General features: G+C 26.1%; 1 protein-coding gene across 2 annotated transcripts in view; it reads left to right on the top strand.

The window, feature by feature from the left end:
- LOC129958775 (coiled-coil and C2 domain-containing protein 1-like) overlaps positions 1-24,466 on the top strand; it is a 58,859-nt gene that overhangs the window by 11,424 nt on the left and 22,969 nt on the right. For both annotated transcript variants that reach the window (XM_056071450.1, XM_056071449.1), the window contains 7 exons: positions 308-463; positions 4,749-4,864; positions 10,792-10,867; positions 13,211-13,312; positions 20,029-20,183; positions 20,716-20,788; positions 21,723-21,890. In XM_056071450.1, coding sequence (XP_055927425.1) covers positions 308-463; positions 4,749-4,864; positions 10,792-10,867; positions 13,211-13,312; positions 20,029-20,183; positions 20,716-20,788; positions 21,723-21,890 — 846 coding nt within the window. The remainder of the gene's footprint in view (positions 1-307; positions 464-4,748; positions 4,865-10,791; positions 10,868-13,210; positions 13,313-20,028; positions 20,184-20,715; positions 20,789-21,722; positions 21,891-24,466) is intronic.

Here is a 24,466-nt window from a genome sequence, read left to right as displayed (position 1 = left end):
ATCATTCTTCCTTTGTTTTCAACAATTGAAAAAAATTCATGTTATTAAATATTTGATGAAATAATGAAAGGTTATTTTATTATGACAGTTTTGCCAAAAAAAAAAAAAAAAAAATTTGAAAATTTGGGGTTCTCCTTTATTATTGGAGTGATGCACAAATTTGTAAATTACACATCCTTTCTCAGTATTTTCTTTGCTTATTTTCTTCCAATAGCCAGCTGAATTCATGGTCTTGCACATAATCCTTGTATGAATATATTATTTATAAGTTTTATTGATTGCATGTCATAAAATTTTAATTTCTCAGCAAATTCTAACATACCTGTGGCTGGTGTGAATAATTCTGGGCCAAATGTCACTCCTGCTGCTGGTCTGAGTAATTCTGCCTCCTCAAATGGAACTCAACACAGTGCAAAAGCCATTAGCAACAATTCAGAAGAGCCTCAATTGTTATCTTCTGAAGGTATCTATAATTTTTTAAGTATCTTGTTTTAATATCATTAATAATTTTATATATATATATATATATATTTGTGTAATATGTTAGAATTAATTAAATACTATATTGGTTTGGAAAGTGCAGTATTAAATAGCATCAGTGTGTTTTGATAGTACATGTAAATAAATTTTACATCAACACACTTTTTCTTGTGTAAAATACTGTGACACACTTGAAATAATTTCATTAGTAATTATACAGAGGAATATAACTTACCTTAATAGAAGGTGTTGACACTTCATTTCATAATTTATGAGCAGAATTTATTTCATTTGTGTGATAAATCATGATGTTCAGTTATTTATGTTTATTTTTTTCTTCAAATAAATGTTTACAGCAATAAAAGGTAAAATTTTGACGACTTGTAACTTATAAATTTATATGTTTTGAAGCTTATTTGTTTTTATGTTATGAATTTGCACATGCCCTGATGGAAGGATTCTTCCTAGTTTATACATGTTATATAAAAGTTTTGATTTGTATGAGAAAATTATCAAAATATATTATTTGTTCTTATTATTTTTCAAGTAAATATTGGCAGTATTAACTGTTATGAAAAATAGCAGTAACATATTTTTGTAGCTTTTTTAATGAAGGAAGTCTTGTATTTAAATTTCAATTGAGGCATATTTTGGAAAGATATTTTTATAGGAAATGCAAATAAGATTTTTCCAGATGAAATAAAAGCAAGAATATATGTAATTTAGCTAATTTATTGTGATTGTTTTTGAGTTAGTTGCTAGTTGCTGAAATTTTTGCCTGCTGATGTTAAATTAACATTCCAATTTTATCAGTATGGCTCAGATTATGATGTGTTGATGGTAGGAATTCTTATTTTATGTTAGCTATGAATAAGTATTACTCTAAACCACATCATGATCAAAGATCCTGTAGAAGCCTTTGGACAGTGTAAATTTCCGGACTCCCCCTTCCCTTCTCAATTTCCAAAATAGATTTTTTAAATTTATTTAATTTAATATCTGTACAAGTCATTATTAAGTAACCTAAATTATGTCTGTTTCAAATGAGGAAATATTTACCTTTAGGGATCACCATCATGATAATTAGAATCGGTAACCCATATATATATATAAAATATATTTAAAAATGCTTTTAAACAAAATAGTAAAATAATTATAATTTTTAAACATAATTTAAATACTCTAATAAAAAGACTCTGTCAACCAACTGCTAAAAAGACTGAACCACACTAGTCTATAAATAATTTTGTAAAAAAAAAAAAAAAAAAAGGTCATTCTTAAAAGTCTTAAGAATGATCTGAATTTTGTAGTTAGTAATTTTAATTTTAATAGCAAATGAAGGCATAAAATTAGATTAACTTAAAAGTATTACAAAACAAAAAGAAAATATTCCAGGAATTGCTGGCCCTCCAAATGTAAGGGGCCTCTTACAACAAGTAAATTAGGTCCTAGTGCCTATTTGATAATCCACTCCTGTACCCTACTCTAAATGTTACCATGTTACATTAAAAATGCCTTTAGAAAACTGTTATTTGACCATTCATTGTAAGTTTTAGCATAAAAATTTAATAATAATATATGAATTTTGAATCAAGCAGTTCATTTGTTCTTCAAACAAGATGTAATATATATATTTCATGCAAATGATTGCTTACTCAGATAGATACATACCGAAATTCTAAACAGTCATATTTATGCTCTCTCAACATATTATTTGGAAATTATATAAGGATCCAGTTGTATTAAAAAATCAGAAAAAAAAAATCTTTAATTGATATAAAGAAAGTGCAATTTCCTGTTTGATTTAGGTATTGGTACAATAATTTAAGACAGGCTGTTAAATTATTTAATTACAAATAATTACAGAAGAAACTGAAATTCTGTAAATGCTTTTGAAAGTTTCTTTGTTTACTTTATTAAGGAAATGTATTCTTTGTGTACAGTAGTGTTGGGAGGAATGCAGAATAAGAATTAATAAGTATATTACTACGATCCCCCCCCCCGTTTTTAATATCGATCAAATCAGAATTTGAATTTTTATTCATTGAAACAAGTGGAGTATCTACTTTATTAAATAAGTAAGGAAATGAAATATTTGTCATATAACAGTTTTAAGGGGGGAGGAAATGCATGGGCATCTTTTGCAATGCATCTTTTTATCATGTGAAATTCAAGATGCATATTTTTTTAAAAGTTGTAAATACAACATTTGTTTGAAATTTTCTCTATAAAAACTTTTAAATCTTTCTATCTTTTAAATTGACATCTTTGGACTAAATTTTAGATGCTGTAAATTATTGTTTTAAGTTTGATTATTTTCTGAAGTATCATGTGACTATAGATTTGATGTGATAAAATGAAGAATAATCAGCTTTCAGGAAAAATGTTTTTTTGCACAAATCTGTATTTTAATTATCTGAATTTTATGAATGTTGACGTCCTGGGTTCTCAAAAAACTGATATGCCAGAGTTGTGCCTCCTTGAAATATTAGAAATATTACTCTTCAAAAACCCAATTGCAGTTTGTAATTTTAAGTTATTGATGCAGGAAAGAGAATTCTGCTTTGCTGATGACTATTTGCAAGATTTGTGCAAAGAATAGAGTTTGGTTCTCCTTTCTTTTAGGGGGAGGCACTGAGGAGCAAGCATAATTTTTGGGTATTCAGTCCCAGTCATATTTTGTGAAATGTGCTGGAAATTTCAGAAATATTTTGAGTTACAGTCATTCTTTGCTGAATGAGGCATTTATGTTGAAAGAGTTGGGCAGATGTAAATCAACTGATTCATATTTTTTACTTCTGTAACTTCAGTTGAATATGATTAGAATTACTTTTTCAAATTTAGAGAGGTTTTACTTTTACATGTCAAAGTTTTAAAAAATAATGTGTGCATAGTAAAAAAAAAAAAAAAAAAAAAAATCTGGAGTTTATTAAAAATGTAAATATTTTGTCTTTTTATTAATAGTTATAAAAAGATGTTCATTTTTTAAATGTGTGTTTCATGAGATACCTCATTGTTAATACCTCTGGAATATTTATATTTTCTGCGTATTTTCAGCTACTGATATTGTCATTTATAACTGATTCACTATTTGATTACCATTTGATATTTAGGAAATTAAAATAAATGTACTGAAGTAAATGTATAGGCTGTTAAAATGTATGCTATTTTTCTGATAGTTTGTCAAATGTTTTGTTTATTGTTATGTGCATTGTTTTCCTATATTTTAGTTGAAAAATCAAATTCCTTTCTAAATTCCTACCTAATTGGAAACAAAATGCTTACTTACTTCGATTTAACATTTGTGTACCATCTCAGATAAAATATTCTGCTGTCATTGCTGAAGATTTTTAAATTTTCAATTCATGTCAATATTTTTTATTGTTTTCATAAATACATCATAAGCTTTTCATAAGTAAGTCATTAAAAGTATGGATATAGTAAATGTTTCACATATGAGTTGTAAGAAGTAAAGTCATTGAACTCAATTTCTTTTTATGTTTGAATTATGTTAGTACCCCATGCCTTCACCTTATTTATAATAGATCCTCATTTTCAGGAGTTCAACTCTATTGAGATGAGAGAACATGAATAAAAGCCTAATATTGAGCCATGTAGAAATAGTGAAATGTTCTTGAAATTATTTTTAGTTTCCTAAATGAAACTTTTTGAGACAGAATTCTGTAGATAAAACTGATAACCTTGTAAATCATCAAAACACAAATGACTTGAATAATGTAACTTTACTGTAAAAACACATTTCTTTTTTTTCCCCTGCCAGTTTTTGATTTTATGACTTTTTATTTCCATATACTGTGTTCATTTGAACGTTTAAACAAATTTAAATGTGTATGTTATTTTTTGTCTTGATACTATAAATTCGTAGATTACCTGGACGCTGTTAACGAAATTTCTTTATCTTTTAATTTTTTAAAACTCATAATAATTGGGCAGTGAACTTTTTCATATCTCATATCCACTTGCTTTAAAGACTTATTTCAAATATCTTTCTATAATAAAGTATAGATTTTTTTTCAAAAAGTATCTTTACTTACTATTAGTGCTTTAAAAATGATGGAAGCTTTTTTTTGTGATCAATTCTGTATTTTTCTATTCACTGCGCATTTATTGAATAGTAGATTTATTATTAAAAGTACCTATTTTTAGTTTAATTTATATTGTCTTTTCTTATTTATTTCTTTGTTCTCGTTAAAATATGGTTGTTTTTCTGAAGTTTTTATTTCATTTATTGTATTTGTTTATTGTAGCACTTCCTACAAAATCACAGTTGATTGCCAGACGTGATCAGTATAAAGTAGCAGCAGTACAAGCTAAAAGGAGTGGAAATAAAGATTTAGCTTTAAGCTACTTAAGAACTGTTAAAGTAAGCCTTTTATGTTTTGTGAACTTTTTTGTGTATTGGAATTATATGTCTTTATTAGAGTTTTAATTCTTAACTGATGAGGTGTAGTCTTTGTGATTGCATTTTTTAAAATTCAAATAAAATTCTATACTCTAAGGCAGGTTAACTTTACACTACAGAGAAAGCCACAAAGCATGCCATGCAATCTAATGAAATAGTCCTGAAATGTTTCTAATGCATTTTGAAAGTTATTGTTGCATTTGAACAGAATTTGCCTTTATACAGTAATATTCAATATTCTCTGTAATAAAAATTTATTTTAAAAGCAAAATTAGTTTAATTTCATAATTTCCCCCTTCTGTCTGAGTTGACACAATTTGAAATTCAAACTTGGTACATTTCAAAGGGGGGGGATGAGAAGAAGGGGGGGACATAACAGTTGGTCTGCAGTCTTGAAACACAAAATTTGGTGATTTATTTCTCTTGGTCTTAATAATTGTTTCAGAATGTGGTTTTCATGTGGTTTTGATTTCTTATTTCCTTTCAGCTCTTTTTTTATATTTTAGAATTTCCTAATTATAATTGCTTTTAAAATTGTAAATGATTTTTTTCTTTGCTTTTGTACTGATATAAATTTGCACATGGTATTATGTATATACATACGTAGAGGTGTGCAATTCTGTTTATAATAGGTTTAGGTTGTTATACACATTTTACACAGAGGCTTTTAAAATTAATCAATTTTTTATAAATATGATTTTTGTGACTGACCCTATTACATCACTATTGTTAGTGCCCAACCAAAATAGATGGCAAGAAGTTGTAATAGCTAAATCAGAGCATATGCTCTGATTTAGCTAGTTAACAGGAAAATAAATATTTTATAAAATTTAAGATAATTTATTTGATTTTTCTCTAAAATGTTTTTATTTGTTTTGCTTACATATTAAGTTTTAAAAAATTGCTTTAATTTTTTAGTAATTGCTATATTTTGATATTAATCAACAAAAATGTCTGATACTATGGGATAGGGCAAGTTGTAATAAAATCTGAAATTGAAATTATTAATTTTATCTTGATTTGTGTTTAGTTCTTGTGGTCAGATTTTCTGATTTGAATATTAGCCCTAATCTTTAATTTTATATTCCTTCCAAAGTATTCCCCTTTGAAGGAATCTAACAAAGACTCATTTAATTGACCTATTAGAAAAGAGAAGCAATGGAAAAAGAACATAGTAACATAATATAACCTTTTATTTTACATATCTCTTGATGACAGTTATCACCATGCTTAGTGATAATAATTGCCTAATGTTTTGTGCATTTTAATTAATAAAAAATTGCAAAGAAAATTTAAAAAAATTCCTTCTTTTATTGTTGCAACGTGCTCCATATCTATTGATTAGAGTATATTGTTGGGCCTAGTTGGAACTAGCTGTTACAACGAGCCTTGGTTTTCCCTATGGACAGTGAAACATAAAGTCTTTTCTAGAATCTGAAGAAAGTCAAAATAAACTATAATGTTATCTCTGAATTAAATTAAAATAAGGATGTGAATAAGACCGAAAAAAAAAAAAAAGAGCGAAACATTAAAAGAGAACAATAAAGATAAAAATGCTGTTACTGATATTTTTTCCAATTTAAAATAATTTTTCCAGCATTAAATATCATTTTAAAACAGAATTTCATCAATCAGATTTCATTATTTTTGCCAAAATTTCAACTCATTGGTTTAAGAACATAACCATTTATTTCAGTTCAGATTCAGTTACTTCAATTGTGAGATTTTTTTTCTTTTGTTTTAATAAGTGAGTGATTTCGTTCATTATGCAAGGTGTGTGATATATCCTATTAAACCTACTCCAGTTTTTGCTTTTGTGAACTTACTCATGATTTATTATTACAAATATAGTTTCAGTAAATAGTTAAATGTCTCTTTCTTGATCTTCTTTTTTTTAATTGCCATTCAGTTCAAAATTCAGTGGGATTTCTTAAAAACAATATTAAATTCATACCTTTTTCTAAAGATGCATTTCTTCTTATTTGAGGAGAAAATAAAGGACGTTTTCAGTTTTTAGTGAATGATTAAAACAGTATGGAACTCTACAAATTTTGAAGGAGATATTCAATGAAGCTATTTAGAATATCAATTTTAATGCTGCATTTATTTGTTGGATAATCTGTGCATCCCCCCCCCCAATAGTGCTTTTATGCTTTTCATGGAAATTTGTGTCCAATTTTGAGGCTTTGGTGCTCAGTTTCTTTACAGAACTGCATAATTGTAGAAATATAAACCTATAACAAATTTCTGTTTCTTTTTGTCTAATAAACTGAGAAGAATATAAAATATAGTGAACTCTGGGTTTAACAGATTATTTGGAGCATAATGGGACCAGTGAAATCATGAATTCTGCTGTAAAAAATATTTCACATAAAAAGCTGGCAGTTGTGTAGTGTAATATAAATGTAAAATAAGTAATTAGCATGCAGTATTAATTTCAAAACATTTCCTGAGAGTGTTTTTTTTTCGTTCTTTTCAGATGAAAAAACTAAATACATGGTTAAAAATTTGGGTCACAGTTTCATATTTTTTGAAATTTAATTCAAGTATTCAGTTTAAATTTTTATCATTATTCATTGTTAATATTTTAAATGTTTAAATGTTCCATGAATCTTTTATCTCAATATAATGGTACAAAAGAATAACATATAAAAATGTAATGTTTTAACTCATATAAAAATGTGATGTTCTTCACCAAAATTAATATTCAAATTGCAACAGATACAAAATTTACTGCAAGATGGTCGAAAATTTCTGAAAAATAAAATATGGTATGGTATAAAATATATCATAAAAATGCTATTGTCCATGTTAAAAAAAAAGAAAAAGAAAAAAAAAAAAAGCAAATACATGGTCTGATGGAAGATGTTTTGACATAAACTAAATTAAGTATTCAACTTTCTGACTTTGATGATACTAAAGAAAGTGACGTTTTAATTAATCATTTAGATTTTTAACTTGAATATATAATTGAATTTAACTGATATATATAGAATGTTGTGCAGTATGTATCACAAAATTTGATATACATTTGTTATTTTTTTATGTTTATTTGCTTACTTTATATTTTAATTTGCATTTTAATGTTAAATATAGTAAACACTAAATTTAACAATTTAGAACACTAGCTAAATTTATTGTTGATGTAATTGGGTAGAAATTTCCTTAAAATCATGAATGATGTTAAGAAGAATATTTAAAATATTACGACGCAGTTATCCTATGAATAATGTAAAATATTTAATATACATACCATATTAATTTCAAATACTTAGAAGTATTCATTCGAAAAAAGAAAAGAAAGGTTTACTGTACTTATAATTTAAAGATAGTGGTGCAGTTTGATATTTATTGAAATTTTATTTTATTATAGTTATTCAATGTAAATGCGTTGATTTTCTATTATATTATATTTTAATTTTGATTGATTTTATAAGTTTGCTTGATATGCACTTCAATGAAAATACAATAAATTTTGGATTGTAATTGATAAAATTGGGTTGAAAGTCTCTGTAAAATTGTGAACAGTATTAATGAAAAATATAAATAGGATATGACGCTTGTAGCTGTTATGTAAAATAAATATATAACTTATTCAACGTATGTACAGTACTATTTAAAAAATTCTCCATATGACTCTGTATGCTATAAATTTTTTTAAAAACATTTTGTGTCATTTTATGTACAGTTTTAAATTTATGTTTCAATTCTAAATTTATTATAATATCATCCCATGAAGTAATATACATAATTTAAAAAAATGTTTTTAATTATTGCTTTTTATATATTGCATTTAATTATTGAAACATTTCATAAACTCTTTATGTTAACATAACACACATACACACACAATTATTAGAAAATTATAGAAATAATAAATTTATATATAGTATATGCTTAGCATTTTCAGCGGCCTAGAGTTTTTTAATGCATTTTATTTCTTTTTAAATTGTTGTTTCACTTTAAAGAATAATACATAAATTATGCACTTAACTATAATGTGAAAAAAAGTATTTGATTAATTTGACAGTTTTCACTTTTTGTTTTGAAAGTGAGGAGTTATGACAAAGATTTGTTGTATCTGAAGTTGAAAACAAAATTTGCTTTATGTTGTTACTGAAGTCTAACAGAGTAACTCTAGAATGCATAGAAACATTAATATGCCATCTATCAGTGAAATTTCTGGGTTGTAGTTTTTTCTAAAATGTCAAATACACATGTCTTCACACTGTAATATGAAATTCTGCCTCTATATTCTATAGGCATTTTTCTTTATATAAAATAAATTATTTTGTAACATACATTTTTTCAGAATATATGCTGTAACTAGTATTTGTTTGAAAAATAATTTATTTTTCTAAATATATTTATTTTTCCTATTTACAAATGTATTTTGAAAATAATGGAATGTAAGATTATTGGTTATGAGGGAAAAAAAAAATTAACATTGGGTAAAAATTGCCCTGTCTCTTGACATAAAATTATATATGTTCTGTTTCTTGCACACATCAATAACACAATTTTCAAATATATTTTAAGTATACAGGCTCTTTACAATTTATGCATGAATATGCTTTTTTCCTTTTCTTTGATGGACAAAAATTACATGTTTTGTTTACTTCTAACTTGACCATAACAGCAAAAAAGTATCTCATCCAGTTCCATCAGTTATGAGAAATGTTAATATTTTCATGATTTGATTTGAACACTGTTGTATATATAAGTAATCCTAAAAGAGCCTTTAATTCTTTCAAATCAATATTTGCTATTTAAACTTTTGATTACATCAGAAAAACTGCTTCATTTGATTCATTTTCCATTTTTTAAAAAATATATTTGTCCATTTTAAAATATTTTGTAAAAATCCATCTGTAAAGAGAAGCTCCAAGATAATTTTTGGATTGGGTATTCCTTCTAATTTTTTATATGAACATAATCCTGGAAGTCAGATGATAATGTGAGCAGGAGTTCTAAAAATTCATTTTGATTCATCAGAGAACCATTTAAAACCAGAGAACCATTTTCCTGAAAAAATAATTTTTACCTGACGAAAGGTCACTTTTTTGTTGGTCTTCATTTTCAAATTCTGATAATTCGGAATAAGTCGAGTTTGAACTTTCATCAAAAGCAAGGTACATAGCATCATTAAGAGTCTTTAAAAATGGCTAATTTTTAATGATCCTTATAGGAGGTCCTTAAAAAGGCTAATTTTTTTATCCAAGTAATTATTTTTCTTACTGAAGAAATACGTAAAATTTTACTATATTGCAAAATTATTGTAAACAAAAATTAACTTGTTTTTTGCATATCATTAGTTATAATAGTTTTATTCATTAATTCATACTATGATAATTATCAAAAAAAGAAAAAGAAGGGTAAAAAATGAACGAAATGGTAAATTCAAATGGTATTTGAAATGGTATTTTCAAAGAAATAAAATTTTGGAGTTGAAGTGCATTCACATGTTTTTATACATATTATTTTTGCTATAATGGCTTATTGATTCATCGTCACTTTTATATTGATATATTAACCATTAAAATATAATTTTGTTGACAAATTTTTAGTGAGTATTTTTATTTCAAAATTTTTTATACTACTTTCTCGGAAATAAGGAATAATGATGTTAATACTGTTTCTCTTAATTCCTTGATTTGATCTTTTTTGTTATTTGCTGAAATGATGTTTTTTAGGAATGTGACAATAGAGTGAAATCATAATTAATACAAATTATTATTATTATTATTTTGTTATCTTTTTGGTATAAGCAGTGAATTATTATCTTTCCTTTTCAGTTTTTCTATGACTAAAATTTTTTTTATAGTAATATATAAATTTAATGTTTATTAGCAAATTTTAGAAATATTTATTTATTTATATGTTTTCAGACATTTGATGCTGTTATTGAAGCAATGAATAATAATTTACCGGTTGATTTATCAAACGTGCCTCCTCCACCTCCAGGTATATAGTAGATGTATGCTAACTCCATTGGGCATACTTTATTTGGTATAATTGAATTATAAAATTAATAATAGAAATTAATTATTTTTATGTTGTGTGTGTATCTGCTATTCTGTTTATTTCAGTTGTTTTTTTTTTACTTTGTTTGGTACTGCCATTATATTTTAATATTGCTGTTATATTGACCATATATTTTTATTTCTTATACTATAAATTGGCAGAATTGTCCCTTGTGATCTACTTAGCATGTCATTATAGCACAAGAAATTCATAGCAAAATTATGTTAAAGTGACAGAATCTAGAGTTGTAAAAACAGTGTACCTATGGTGAAGTTGTCATGTTCAATCATCTTAGAATCTGGGTATTCCTAGTAGAATAAATAAGAAGAGTGAAATTTCATCTCTAAAAACATTAACAAATAAGGGCGAAAAAAAGTGAAAATATTGAATCTTCACATTGGGCATATTTATAGAGAGATTTGTATTATTGTTTGTTTTGTAAATGTTACCAGTGCTAAGCACTTGAAGGATATGTCACTGTAATTTCTTAAAGGGAATAATCCAAGAATATTATTTTATGCTTTTTTCTTATCAATATCTTCAGTTTGCCTAACTTTCTTATGAATATTTTATTAATTAATTTATATTCATCTTAAATCGTCACTTTTCATTATTTGTTTTATGGGTATGCACTGGTTTCCAAAAATCAAGGAAAAATCAGGAAGTGTTACTTTACCACCAAAGAAAGTAAACTTTCTTCCAAAATTATACAGCTTACGTAAAAAGAATGCTGCATCAGAATATGTTATGAAAATTTGTTGTTTAGTGCCATTGGACATGTGGCCCAAAACAAGTTTTAAAAGCATCCACAATTCTTTTGAGTAGGGACTCTGTACTAAAATTTCAAGGTTACCATTTTTTCTATAAAAATCACTTAACATCATTTATCTGAAGAATTATTATCGTGTACTATTTAAGAAATTAAAGCTGGCAAGAATTAGTCCTATGTGGCTAAAAGGTTAAATACAAGTCCTTCTAAAAAGAACCGCATAAGAATATATAGAGGTAGTAGGTCGTATATGTCTCCTGTTTACAAGATGGCACAAAATTGCTATACTAATCCCTTTCAGATATGCTTGTTTAGAAGCACATGGAAGGCTGGTATCCTGAACAACAGTGCATAGAATGCTCCATGAAAGAGGGTTGTATGCAAGAGCATCAATATATATATCTCCTATCATGGCACAAAAATAAAAAGTTTAATTGGGCACTTGCATATTTATGGAAGCCTGTATTCATAACTCATGATTCCATATTTTATTTGCAAAATAACCCAGGAAGATTTTTTATTTGGTATATGAACAAGGAATATGATATTATCTCAGTTATATGCATGAATTACACAGTTGATGATAGATATATCTTCGGACTGCTTTGACCTTTATATAATCCGTCACAAAAGGCATCTTTTTTGCTCAGTTAAGCAGGCATAATATTCTATATCTAACTCCAGTTGGTTACTATTTACAGTAGTGATAATTCTAAACCACATAGTGCTTGATTTGTGAACTGTTATCTTTATAAGGAGACTCATCTGTTCTCTGAGCCTAAGCCCTATTGAGTATGTTTGGAATACTATAGGAAGGTATATTGCTTCACTTAATCCATTCCATATAATGCTTCAGCTTCAGGAATATCAAAAATACTTTGACAAGCCATTAGGCTTTGTTACTGAGTTAATAAACGACATAACTTTGAACATGGAATATGGCAGTTGTGCTTGTATAGTTGTTAGAGGTCTTTCCATTCCATACTAAATCTGATCACTTGTTGTATTTAGGTGCATTATTTTTAATATCTTTTCATTTTGTGTATTTTTACGATGGAAAATAAGTCTATTGTTTCTCTTTTTTTACCTAATTTATAAAGCATTATTTAATGTTTTTGTTAAATTTTATTAAATTTTAATTAATAAAAATTTCTCTCATAATATTTCCGTTTTTTTTTGGTGTAGTTATATTGGTGATAAACTTGCATTTGATGCATGCAAACTTGCATTTGATGCATTTGAAATGCATTTCAGATGTATTATCCATGTATGTAGAGAGTCATTTTATTCTAAGTGGGCAGCTGGTTTCTTTAATTATATTCCATAGTTTTTGAGATAAATATACTAATTTCTAAAAGTCATCACTAGTTGCGGTGCTCAGTGCCAGAAGATAGCTTGCTCTCACATTTCTGTCATTCTTTGAGTGTAATTTTGTTATATATTGCTATAAGTATACACCCTGATATGTATTAATCAATTCATATTTGATTTTAATCAGCATTTGATTGTTCCAGCAATGGCAATTATGACTCCTAAAGTTAGTTCTGAAAGAGTGATTCATGATGAAGTTCAAACTTCATCAGACATGGAAAAAGCTGCTTTGGCTGCTGCAAATGGTAAACTGTCACATTTTTTTTATTCTCGTATTTTTTTTTACACAGTATGACTTTTCATGATATGTTATAAATGTTAACTGATGAAAATTTTAAAGGATTCATTAATTCAGTCGTGTAAGAATCAAATTATACTTATAAAACTATTTCTAGAGAATTTATACTTGATATGACCTATTTAAAAAGAGCTAAACATTTCATGATTGCATAGTAGAAGCAGATTTCTTGCATAAGAATTAGGAAAATAAAGTTGGGAGGCAATCTTGATCAGTCAGTTAACTGTATATAATGTTTTTTTCCCTCTCTTACCTGTTTTATTTAACTATTGGATGAAGCAATGTATTTTTATAATAAGGTGAAATTTTCACTTCACATAATAATTTGTCTGATATTTAAAAAGATTAAGAGCATAAAACTTTACCAAAAAATATTTAAAGCTCCGTTTCCTATTTAATGATGATTCAAGTAGTAGTATTTTTTTTATTTTTTTTTTGCTTATTCTTTCAAACATTAAATAAAAAAAATAAAAAATAAAACCTTCTTTATTATTGTTATTGAAATTCACCAGGCATGTGTTATGGCATTCAAGTTGCTTATCAAACTACTGAATGTTTGGTGTGATGTTCTTGGTCATATAATATTTGGAGATATAATTTGCAATTTTTTTCTGTTTTATTTTAATTATCATTTTTTTTTTCACCCACTAAAAGAAAATTTCTTCATTCTACCAAATTATGAACCAAATGCATAAATAACAAAATTTAATGTTTTTATGAAATTTTAAATAATGTGGGGAAAAAAAGTTAATTCTAAAATAGTAAAATTTTTACCAAAAAATTGTGCACTTATCTCTAATAGTTTCTTCAATATATGCAAAAATTGCAAATTTCCCATAGTTGCTGGGTAACATCCACTTTTTTTAGAGCCTTATAGTATATTTATTTTTATTTATAAATCTATTTCACATGAGAGACAAGATTTAATAGCACATATAATATCACTGTTGGCTAATTATTAAATTTTGGATGAGTCAGTTGATTTTAATTTAATATTCATTTTATTTTCTTTAAATTTTTTTTCTCTCGGGTAATTTAAAACTTGATTGTAGGAATTCTCTTGACAAGCAATTACAGTTTGCAAATAAATGAAATAGTAGTTTAAGGAAATCTACTCCATTTCTTACAATTCAATAAATTAACTAACACTAAAATGAGGAAATTAATTAGTCCTTGTTATTTAATTATATATTTAATTATTTAATGATGTGTATTCATTCATAAATTTCTTTGATTAAGTGGAGAATATTTTTTGAATATCTTTAAGATTCTTTAAAATAATTCCCTCAGAGTTGTAAAGCATTCTCCTCTTTGCAGTTGTCTTTATGTAAAAATACAATTTTGAACATCTATTCAAAAAATCCTAGTATGATAATGTGCTAGGCTCTATTGTTTGTATTTTTTCATTTTGATTGTATCAGCTGTTGCATTACCAAAAGAATATCTATCAACCTGTCATTCTTACAGCAAATCTTTATTGTACTAATTTTTTCCCTTTTTATTCTAACGAATAGTTTTTGCATGCCTTATTTCAGCCAACACACGATTCTGAATACCACAGTTTTTTTTTATATGCTGCTGAAATATGCTTCTGGTAAGCTTCGCCATTTAAAGAAAACAAGCCAGTATATATATTAACTGTCATCCCTTCCCTTCAATTGATCAGATCCAAAACTTGATACAGAAGAACAATTTTGGTATCAAAATTGTAAACTGAATTTCACAATTCTAACACATGCCTTTTCTCAGAAATGGCATTTAAATACCCAGGAATAGAAAGACTGACTGATACAAATTTTGATTGAGCTGGAATTTAAATATGTGATATATAAACAAACACAAGTTTGAGGATTAAGATTACACAAATTTTATCCAATTTTTATTTATCACATTTATATAGATTTAGGCAGACAGATAGACTTCCTCTAGATGGATTTCGGCCAAAATTTGACTTGAATTAATGATTATCAAGTAATGATAACAAACTCCATTCTTCTAATTTGTTCCATTTATGAGTTATCATGCTCACATACAGGTGGGTGTAATTCCAAACCCGGATGCTTCTCCATACTCAGGATGGTCTGAAATATCGAGATTTGCTAAAATCTGAATCTCATCAATTTGTTTGAAGGTTACAGTTTTTTATCCTGTGTAATTCATATATGATCAAGTAAAAGTTGTTTATTCCAAATATTGTTTCATTACTTTAAATATTACTCTCATATAGCTTTTTTAATCAAATAAGTTTTAATTTCATTTTCTTATTAACTTTTACTTTCATAATATTTTCATATTTTAAAATTCTATTATTATAGTTTTATTATAAAAATAATTTGATATTTGTTTATAGCATTGAAATAATTAAAATATTTCCAAAATTGTACATAAAAATTGAATGTGTAATATTTTTATTATAAAAAATTATGAAACTTACTAAACTTTCTGCCTATTAATAATCGTTGCTGTCTGAAAATAAAATTCCCTCCTTTTTTTTTTTTTTTTTTTTTTTTTTTAGTAAAGCTTAATAATTTCATTAATTTAAAATGTTCTCACAGTGTTCATATCTCACCAATCAACAATTAAAAAAAATGTCAAACAGCCTATTTCATCCACTATCAAAACTTGTGTCTATTAATTTCTGTTGCAGAATCAGCTAGAATCTAATTATAAATTGATTTGGAACATTAAAAATATGCCTCTATTTTTACATAAAAATAATAAAAATTTTATTGTTTGAATAATCATGTTTATATTAAATATCAATCTTAATTATATTTTATTATTTTTTTAATTTCTGTAAATAAATCCTAATGAAAAGCTCTTTTTTTTTTCCTTTCTATTAATAAGCTAAGATTTACTTCATATACTGTCTTCAGTGAGTATTCGGGCGGAGATTTTAGCAAACAATTTAATTATGAAGAAATACTACGAATTTCAGAACAAAATTTTATATACATGTTTAAAAAATGTTTATCAAATTTTCATAATGAAAAAATTTCCGAATAAGAGTTAACTCAGTTTATCGATTGGAATAAATCAGTCTTCTCTAGGCATTTAAAGTAAAGTTTTAACACAATTAATACCTTTAGAAATAAATAATTAAATTTATTAATTATTAAATATTGTAATATGTGTTGAGTTATTTACATCCCTTTCATTCAAAATCAAATCCTGTAGCAAAACAATTATTTTGATTAGGTTTTTATCTGCACTGTTATCAGAAAATGTTACAAAATTTTTGGAACATTTTCTAATTTATGTTTTTCTAAAGTTTTTATGTCAGTGATTAATTTAAAATACTTTAAAATCTACTTTATAACTGTACAATAACAGTATCAGTTACAGAGTTAAAAAAATAACATCTAAATTCCTCAAACGGGTTTTCTATAATTTCATTTTCTGCTGTTTTGAAATATAATTGTTCGCTTTTTCGAATTCGTTTTTCAGGAAAATGTTCTGAAAGATTCTAATTACTTGATTAATAATTATTTTAATTAAGATTCTTTGTACTTTTTTCGCTTTTGCTTCATCGAAAAATGAGTAAAATTTGGATTTCAGTTTTAATTTTATTGACTAAATTAAAAGCCCAGTCAAGAACAATTGTTTTTACTTGAAACAGTTTATTGATAGTGCTCGGATAGATATTTATTTCGGACAATATTTTAAACCATGCTATTAAACATAAAATAAATGTCATTTCTTGTATTGAATCCAATAGACTTTTAGCTTTGGATACCACTGTATTATTCTTATTTGCATCAATAAATTCTTTTAGGGCATTACAAATTTGTTCAAACTGTATATAGAATGCTTTAACCATATCAATTTTGGCCTCCCAATGAGTGTCACAGAATGGTTTAAGAGTAATGTTTAAATGCTTTTGTAGAATTTCCCATCTTTTTGTAGATTCAGAAAATAAGCAATATAAAAATTGCAATATCCAAAAAAATTACAGTATATACTGCTGGAAGCAACATCACAAATTAATAAATTAAAAGGGTGTCACAGGCAAGGCACATAAATTGTACGAGGGGGGAGTTTAGAGTAATTATTTTAGATTGTACAAATTTATATTTCCTTTTCATGTTGCTACTGTTGTTGTATGCCTGTCCACTACATAATATTTAAATCAAGCTTGCTTAATATTTCCAGTAGAGCTTTTGATAGTCCTCCAGTCACATCTTCTTCAATACTTCATTACATCTACTTCAACAAACAGTATAAATAAGCATTTATACTTAATCTTTTCTCTTCAAAATTAACATATGTAATAAAGACTGAAGTTAGTTTTTATGGGAAATATCAGAAGTAGAATCCATTTGGATGCTATAATATGTGACTTCTTTTGCATCGTCTTTAATTTTATTAAGAACTTCATTTCCTAACGCAGGAATAATTTGCTCTTGTGATGTATTTGCTAAATCATGCACAATTCTATTTTTAGAATTTTTTTTTAATTCTGTTTATGTGATCCATAAACATAGAGTCGTATTTACTTAATAATTCAATTAAACTTAAAAAATTTATATTATTAAGCGTTCCTATTATTTCATGGTTTCTTCGAAATGGAAGATTATTTCATGCTAAAAATAGAATCGCATCTACAATTCTTTGAAATAGTAATTTAAGTCATTCCGTTTCCTTATTTGTATTAACTTGATTTTTTTTATTAATAGTCGAACATAAAGTTAATAATTTCGGTAATTCTTTCCTAGCAATAAATGAGTTAAGTAACAAATAGAATGCTCATGATCTTGAATTACACTTAATAACTTTCTCCAGTTATTATGGACACCTATAAATTGTGTAGATTTTTCATTTCCTCTGGAAAATAATGTACAGCAAAAATAAAATAACGAGTCATGTAATGACCATTTCACTATTTCGCACTTTTTAAAAAGAAAAGTAAGTAGTAGAAAATGATCTATCTTCAGCATCCTCAGCAGAAACTCCTTTGTGTTATACAGATTTATTTTAATACTAAATATTTTAAACTTATCAGTTATAATGCTTGATCATAAACCTAAATCATTTATATGCACTTGATCACATTTGTTATTATTTTCGTCGTTATTTTCTTTACTCAAACCTATTTGTATAAACATACAGTTCTTCTAAGATTTTCACAGTGTCTACACTTTTATTGAAAGATTGTGTAGTTTGTACGAAACTTTCTTCACCAGTTGAAGTTTCAATTGTAACTTCTGAAATTGAAGCAATTTCATTGTCAGAATTACTTCAAAGAGTAGAAAACAGATATACTCATAACTTTTTGAAATTCAGCTTTTCTTCTTTTCTGCTAATTTTCTTGTTTGAAACCAAGTCGACACCCAGGGGGATACTTGGACATTATTAGATCTAAAAATATTAAACCTTTTATAGTATGAGTTATTGAGGTAATATATGTAATTTAACCTAGTGGGTGAGGTAAATGACCATATTTTGTTTATAATATGTTGAACACATGCACTAAATTGTAGTATATTTTTAAACTTTGTATATTTCAAAACCCATCGATTGTTCCATTTAAATTTCTTCCTCTCTTCTTTCCATTCCTCTATTACCGTTCAGATCATTATTTTAGCTCTTGATCATGTTGAGGCCCTCTCAATCGCAGGGCCCCAGTGCTTAGCATCAACTGCATCCCCCAAATGGCCAGTCCTGCATCAATGTCTTAATATTTTTTGGACTTTTAAATTCCATCTCATTCATGTAACTGTGTTTTGGTTTAAATTTAAGAAATTAACATATATTGTCTCCAATTATTTCAAGATTAGTTAGTCATTCAAATCAAAATTTGTATATTAACCCATTTAAAATGGCACATTTTTTTGGATATATTGAATTGCAGTGCTATTCTTTGCTCACACACAGTGTGTCTTGAAGGGATTAATTTTTCAGAAATTACTGGCACTCTAAATTGTACATAAAATATTAATTGATAATATAGGGCATGTTTTATATTATATATTACTTAGAAGATATTTTAAGTTACGGCGATATAATACCAATAACTATGTTGCATTGATAATTATGCTATTCTCTTTGAGAAATAGTAATATTTTTGAAATGTAAGATTTTTCAACTCCAGAAATTCCGTCCTTCATTTTTCTCTTTGTGCATAAACATTTTAGGAAAAGCTATACTTAATTATTTAGATCATCATTGCTTTGTAAAAGCAATTAAAAGGAGCTTTTGTCTGAATGAATGATTATCATGTGTGAGAAAATAAAATTAATGACACAAACAAGAAATCATATTATTATAATGTTGTACTAAAATTTATTGGTTACTTTGATAAAACACAAGGAGATTGAAAGAATAGCTGTTAAGAGCCATTCTTTCAACCTGCTGAATATTCAAATTTCCAAAAAATGCTAATTTAAGGGATTTGTTTAAAAAGCCAATAATAATAGTGCATTTGTGAGATTTTCTTAGTGAAACTCAGACTCTTCATTAGGCTCTTCATTTTTTTGTTCTGTTAAGCATGTGATATATGGCATACATGCATACTTACATACATGCTGTACATGTATGAAAAATAAACTAACTTCCATCATCTTTTATCTGTTTTTCTTATTCCATTGATATCAGGTATTAGATTTCATTGGTTAAAGATAGTTTTTGTAATCTAATAAAGATGCTCAAATTTTGATTGATTAGATGCTGATGAGCCTGAAATTTTTGCTGCACCTCCTCCACCTTCTTCAGTTCTTGAAGCTCTTCAACAACGACTGGAAAAGTACACAGCTACTAAGCAAGCTGCAGAAGCAGAAAACAATAGTGGGAAAGTGAGACGTCTGCAAAGAATAATTAAAGTAAGCCGTTTTGTTTAACCTTTAGGAAATTTACATTCAGATCATTAACATGCATTATAGTCATATTTTTATTTTTTGCGAACTCATTGCCTTTATATATGAAAAGGGAACAAAATAGCATTCATTCTGAAATTTTTGATATGTGTTATGCAATCAAAATTGGAAATACATTTTTCTGACAAATTGCCATGTTTAAGATAAGCACCTATAAATAGTGAAAAGAACTTGTTTATTATATAAAAAGGATTTTTTAAAAAAAATGCTATTTATTAAGGAATCTGTATTTAAAAATGAATTTTTTTAAATTTATAAGTTGCATTTCATAGCTTTGCATTCATTTTTATTATTTGGTATTTCGTTCGTTTTCTGAATATTGTAGGAATATTTTATTCTTCTTCACATATCTAATTTTTGTATGCTTCATAATCCCACTTATTAATTTGTGAAGTATGACCTTCTGATATTAATTTTTTTTATTTAAGTAAATGTTTGAAATTTTGTTGAAATCTAATTTTTTGTTTTCATTTTATAGCAATATGAAACTGCTATCAAAGATTACAAAGCTGGAAAAAATATAGATTTCGAAGAGCTTCCAACTCCACCTGGTAATTTTATGATTTTTTGTTGCAGAAAAAAGTTGTTATAAATTTAAATGAATTGCATATATGTAGATAAATTCATATAATTTTTGTTTTCAAAAATAGTTTATTATTATGGCATGTAGCAAATCTTTAAATATCTGCCTTCATGTTTGTTTTGAAAGAGATATGTAGAGATTATAATTCTTGTGTTTAAATTTCCTACTGCTTTGAGAATATTATTTATTTATTAAGTTTGTATATTGTGATTAAACTATCTAAAATGTTTTTTATGCAACTACTTGTCTGTTTGAAATCCTAAAGTTAATTTTTAAAAAATGTATTATGTGCGTGTTGAACTTATGAGTATTTTCAAAGGCACTTGTATTAATTTTTTCTTCAAATAAGATATCCTACAAAAAAATCTACATGCAAATAGTTCAGAAAAGGAATGAATTATTACTGTTGTAATTTTAAATCTGTTTGCTAATACATTCAAAAGTCAGCATATATTAGGAGTATTTCTTTTTAGTTTCATAATTTTAAGTGTCTAGTAATGTTTGTTAATGTTTAAGTGTCTAGAAATGTCTAGCAATTGTTTATGTAACATATCAAAATATAGGCTAGAAATGTCAGATTTTTATGTAATAGTACTATAAATCATATAATTTAATAAATGAAAAATTTTCATTGATTTTTAGAATGGATTATTAATGAAATATTCACTGTATTATTGAAAGTAATTTTATTTCATCCAGATGCATTTTATAAATGAAAGCACACTATTTGTATGAGGATGTTTTTATATCAATTTAAAAATTATTTGTGATTGTATATTGCCTATTATAGTTAAATTCTTTCTGTTCATTTAAAGTTATTCAATTATTACTGTAACTATGAGTCAATTTTACTGTACAATTACTTATTGGAAAGCTCTTTAAATGTTCTATATCTTTCTCAGGATTTGCTCCTATTCCTGTTCCTAGTACAAAACCGTCTGTGATAAAACCTGTTGGGGAAAGTGCAGGAAAATCTCCTAAAGAACAGAATAAAACTAGCAACAATCTTAATAAAAGTCCTAACCAGTCTAATGTGAATACAAATAATCCTGCTGTGAAAAAACCTAAAGGTAAAGCTGTATTAATTTTTTTCTGGTACATTTTTGGATCTTGGTAAAAGTTTAGATTAAAAAAAAAAAATATGTTAAAAATAAGAATTATCCATATTTGTAGATGTTTCAACAATAAGTTTAGCAGTTTTATTCTAAAAGAACATATACATTAATTTTAGAATTTAAAAAGTAGAATCAAATAGTAGAAATTGTATTTGCTTCATGGTTTTTGAATTTCATTCTTTGGCACAACAAAAGGGAAAGATTGAAAATAATATCAATGAACTAATATTGGCTGCCATTTGTGCGTAGAAAGAGTGGAGAATTGATGACAATATTTTTGAAAATTTTATTGAAGTTTCACTTCATTACAGTTTCATTATTCCAAGTTTCACTGTTGATTCTAATGAAAGTGTTTTACTACTAATAGCAACTGTGAAGCTGTTTTGACCTTTAGATTGCGTTTCTGAAATTGAAAAATTTTTGAGATATGGAATTTCAACAAAGAAATGGGGAAAATGCTTTCCTTTGTTTGTTTCATTTATATACCTTATATTGGACCATTGAGATACCTTTTATTACCTGTTGTTCACTCTTGTTATAATATTGTTATTAGAAATAAACTTATCCATCACTCAAGGTGCAACCATTATAACAAGGGAGTAATATTTCTTATGATAATCGTAGATATGTTCATTCTAATTCATAGATATGTGCCAAAAGGAAAGTAAAATCCTAATGATCAGTTTGTAATTTATGGCTCATATCTTCTTAAAAAAAGAACTATTTGGATACTTTCTCCATCATCTTTTGATGCTCATGATTGTAGTTTTATTAGTGAATCTTGGTGCAGTATGAAAATTATCAGTTAAAATAATGAAACTACAATTATTAAGAAATATCTAGGTAAGTAATAAGTAGAATTTTTTTTTAAAGAGCAGTAGACAGTTGTGAAAATTGACAATTTGGTTGGCAATTTTTTATTGTTTTTATTATATGATTGTCATACTGCTTAGATTAATTGGAATATGGTGCCCTAGTCGGCAAAGATAATTCTGGCACAATTCCTTGTTGTTGTTTTTTTAAAAAAAGTATCATTTGAAAGAAAAAGTATGATCATTTAAAAAATTTCAAGATTTTTAAAAGAACCAGCTATGTATTGAAAAAGGATATAACTTCAAGTTTTCCTTTGACAGCATTCGGTTTTGTTGCCAAATTTCAAAGTTTCTTTACAGTTTATGTTCATATATCAGATTTCATTTCTTTAGATGTATTCATTTCCAAACAAGTAAAATTTCTAATCTGTTGCTAAAATGAAATTATAGACATCTGGAAAAATAAATTTATTAAATTAAGATTTTTTTTTTTTTTTTTTTTTTTTTTGTTGTTGTTATAGTAATATGGAGTATCTATGCATTAGTCCACATATGCATTTGAGTTTTAAAAAATTAGCATGTAAAATATTTCAAAATTGGTTGTTAAGATTTTTTGAAAGCAACATTTACCAATTTAAACAAAAATTGATTGAATTGCTATGAAATTTTTTTGCTTATTCATACATGTATTACATTAAATATTATAAACCTTGAAATATAAGTTAATAAATTTCTTAGACTTTGATCAGTAAGATGATTACTTCATTTCTGAGATAACCTAGTGAATAACTCTGTAAAAGTTCAATTTTTTTTTTCTTTCCAATTTGAAGTTTTAAGAACATGATTGATGAATAAAATTTACAGAAATGTTGTCTGAATGTTAAAAAGTTGTTCCAATTACAAAAATCCGAATTTATAGCCATTCTGTTATTATTTCATTAAAGTTTATATTTTCAAAATATAGAACTCCTGAATTCAAGGTTTTTCAGTGAAAAAAGTCATGAAAATAATGATCTCTAGAGTAAAACATTTATTCATTATTTCTTCTAGCCTCTTTGGAGAAAAAAGTAATATTTGCAAAGCATTTTTTATATAATAATAAGTTTTCTTTAATGTATATGTATGTTCTTTATAAAGTAGATATGTATGCTCTTTAATATGAAGTTCTTTTAAGAAAACTCTTGTAATTAAAATAAGTTGGCATCTTTTTGATATGACCAGTCTCTTATATGATATTAAAAAAGGGATAATTTAAAAACAGTTTAATTTTAAACCAAAAATATAATTTATAAATTAGTAATGCCATTGACTTCATTATAAACTTTTATTGAAAAAAAAAATTTATTTATTTTAATTGAATTTTTCTACTTCCATAAATATTTGGAAATAACATATTTTTAAAAATAAATTTTAGTGCTTTAAATTGAGTGAAGTTTAAAGTAATTTAAACAAAATGTTAATTGCTGTTAAAATTAAAAAGAAATTAAATATTTTTTACGAACAAACTTCCTCTGCAAGTAATTGATGGCTTGAAGTTCAATACAACCTTTATTTAAGGAAATACCTAAGAAGAAGGATAACGAAGCTTCTTTGAAGCTTTTTAGGCTTTAATGCATTTATAAATTTTTTTTAAAATGATAAGTCTATTGCTGATCATTTCTGTCTGGTATTAAAAACACCCATTTCAATGTGAGATGAACCCTTTCTACATAAAAATGG

Source organism: Argiope bruennichi, chromosome X1, assembly GCF_947563725.1.
Source record: "Argiope bruennichi chromosome X1, qqArgBrue1.1, whole genome shotgun sequence".
Classification (NCBI taxonomy): domain Eukaryota; kingdom Metazoa; phylum Arthropoda; class Arachnida; order Araneae; family Araneidae; genus Argiope; species Argiope bruennichi.
The sequence above is the reverse complement of the archived record's forward strand: the minus strand, read 5'-3'. Positions and strand labels throughout refer to the sequence as shown.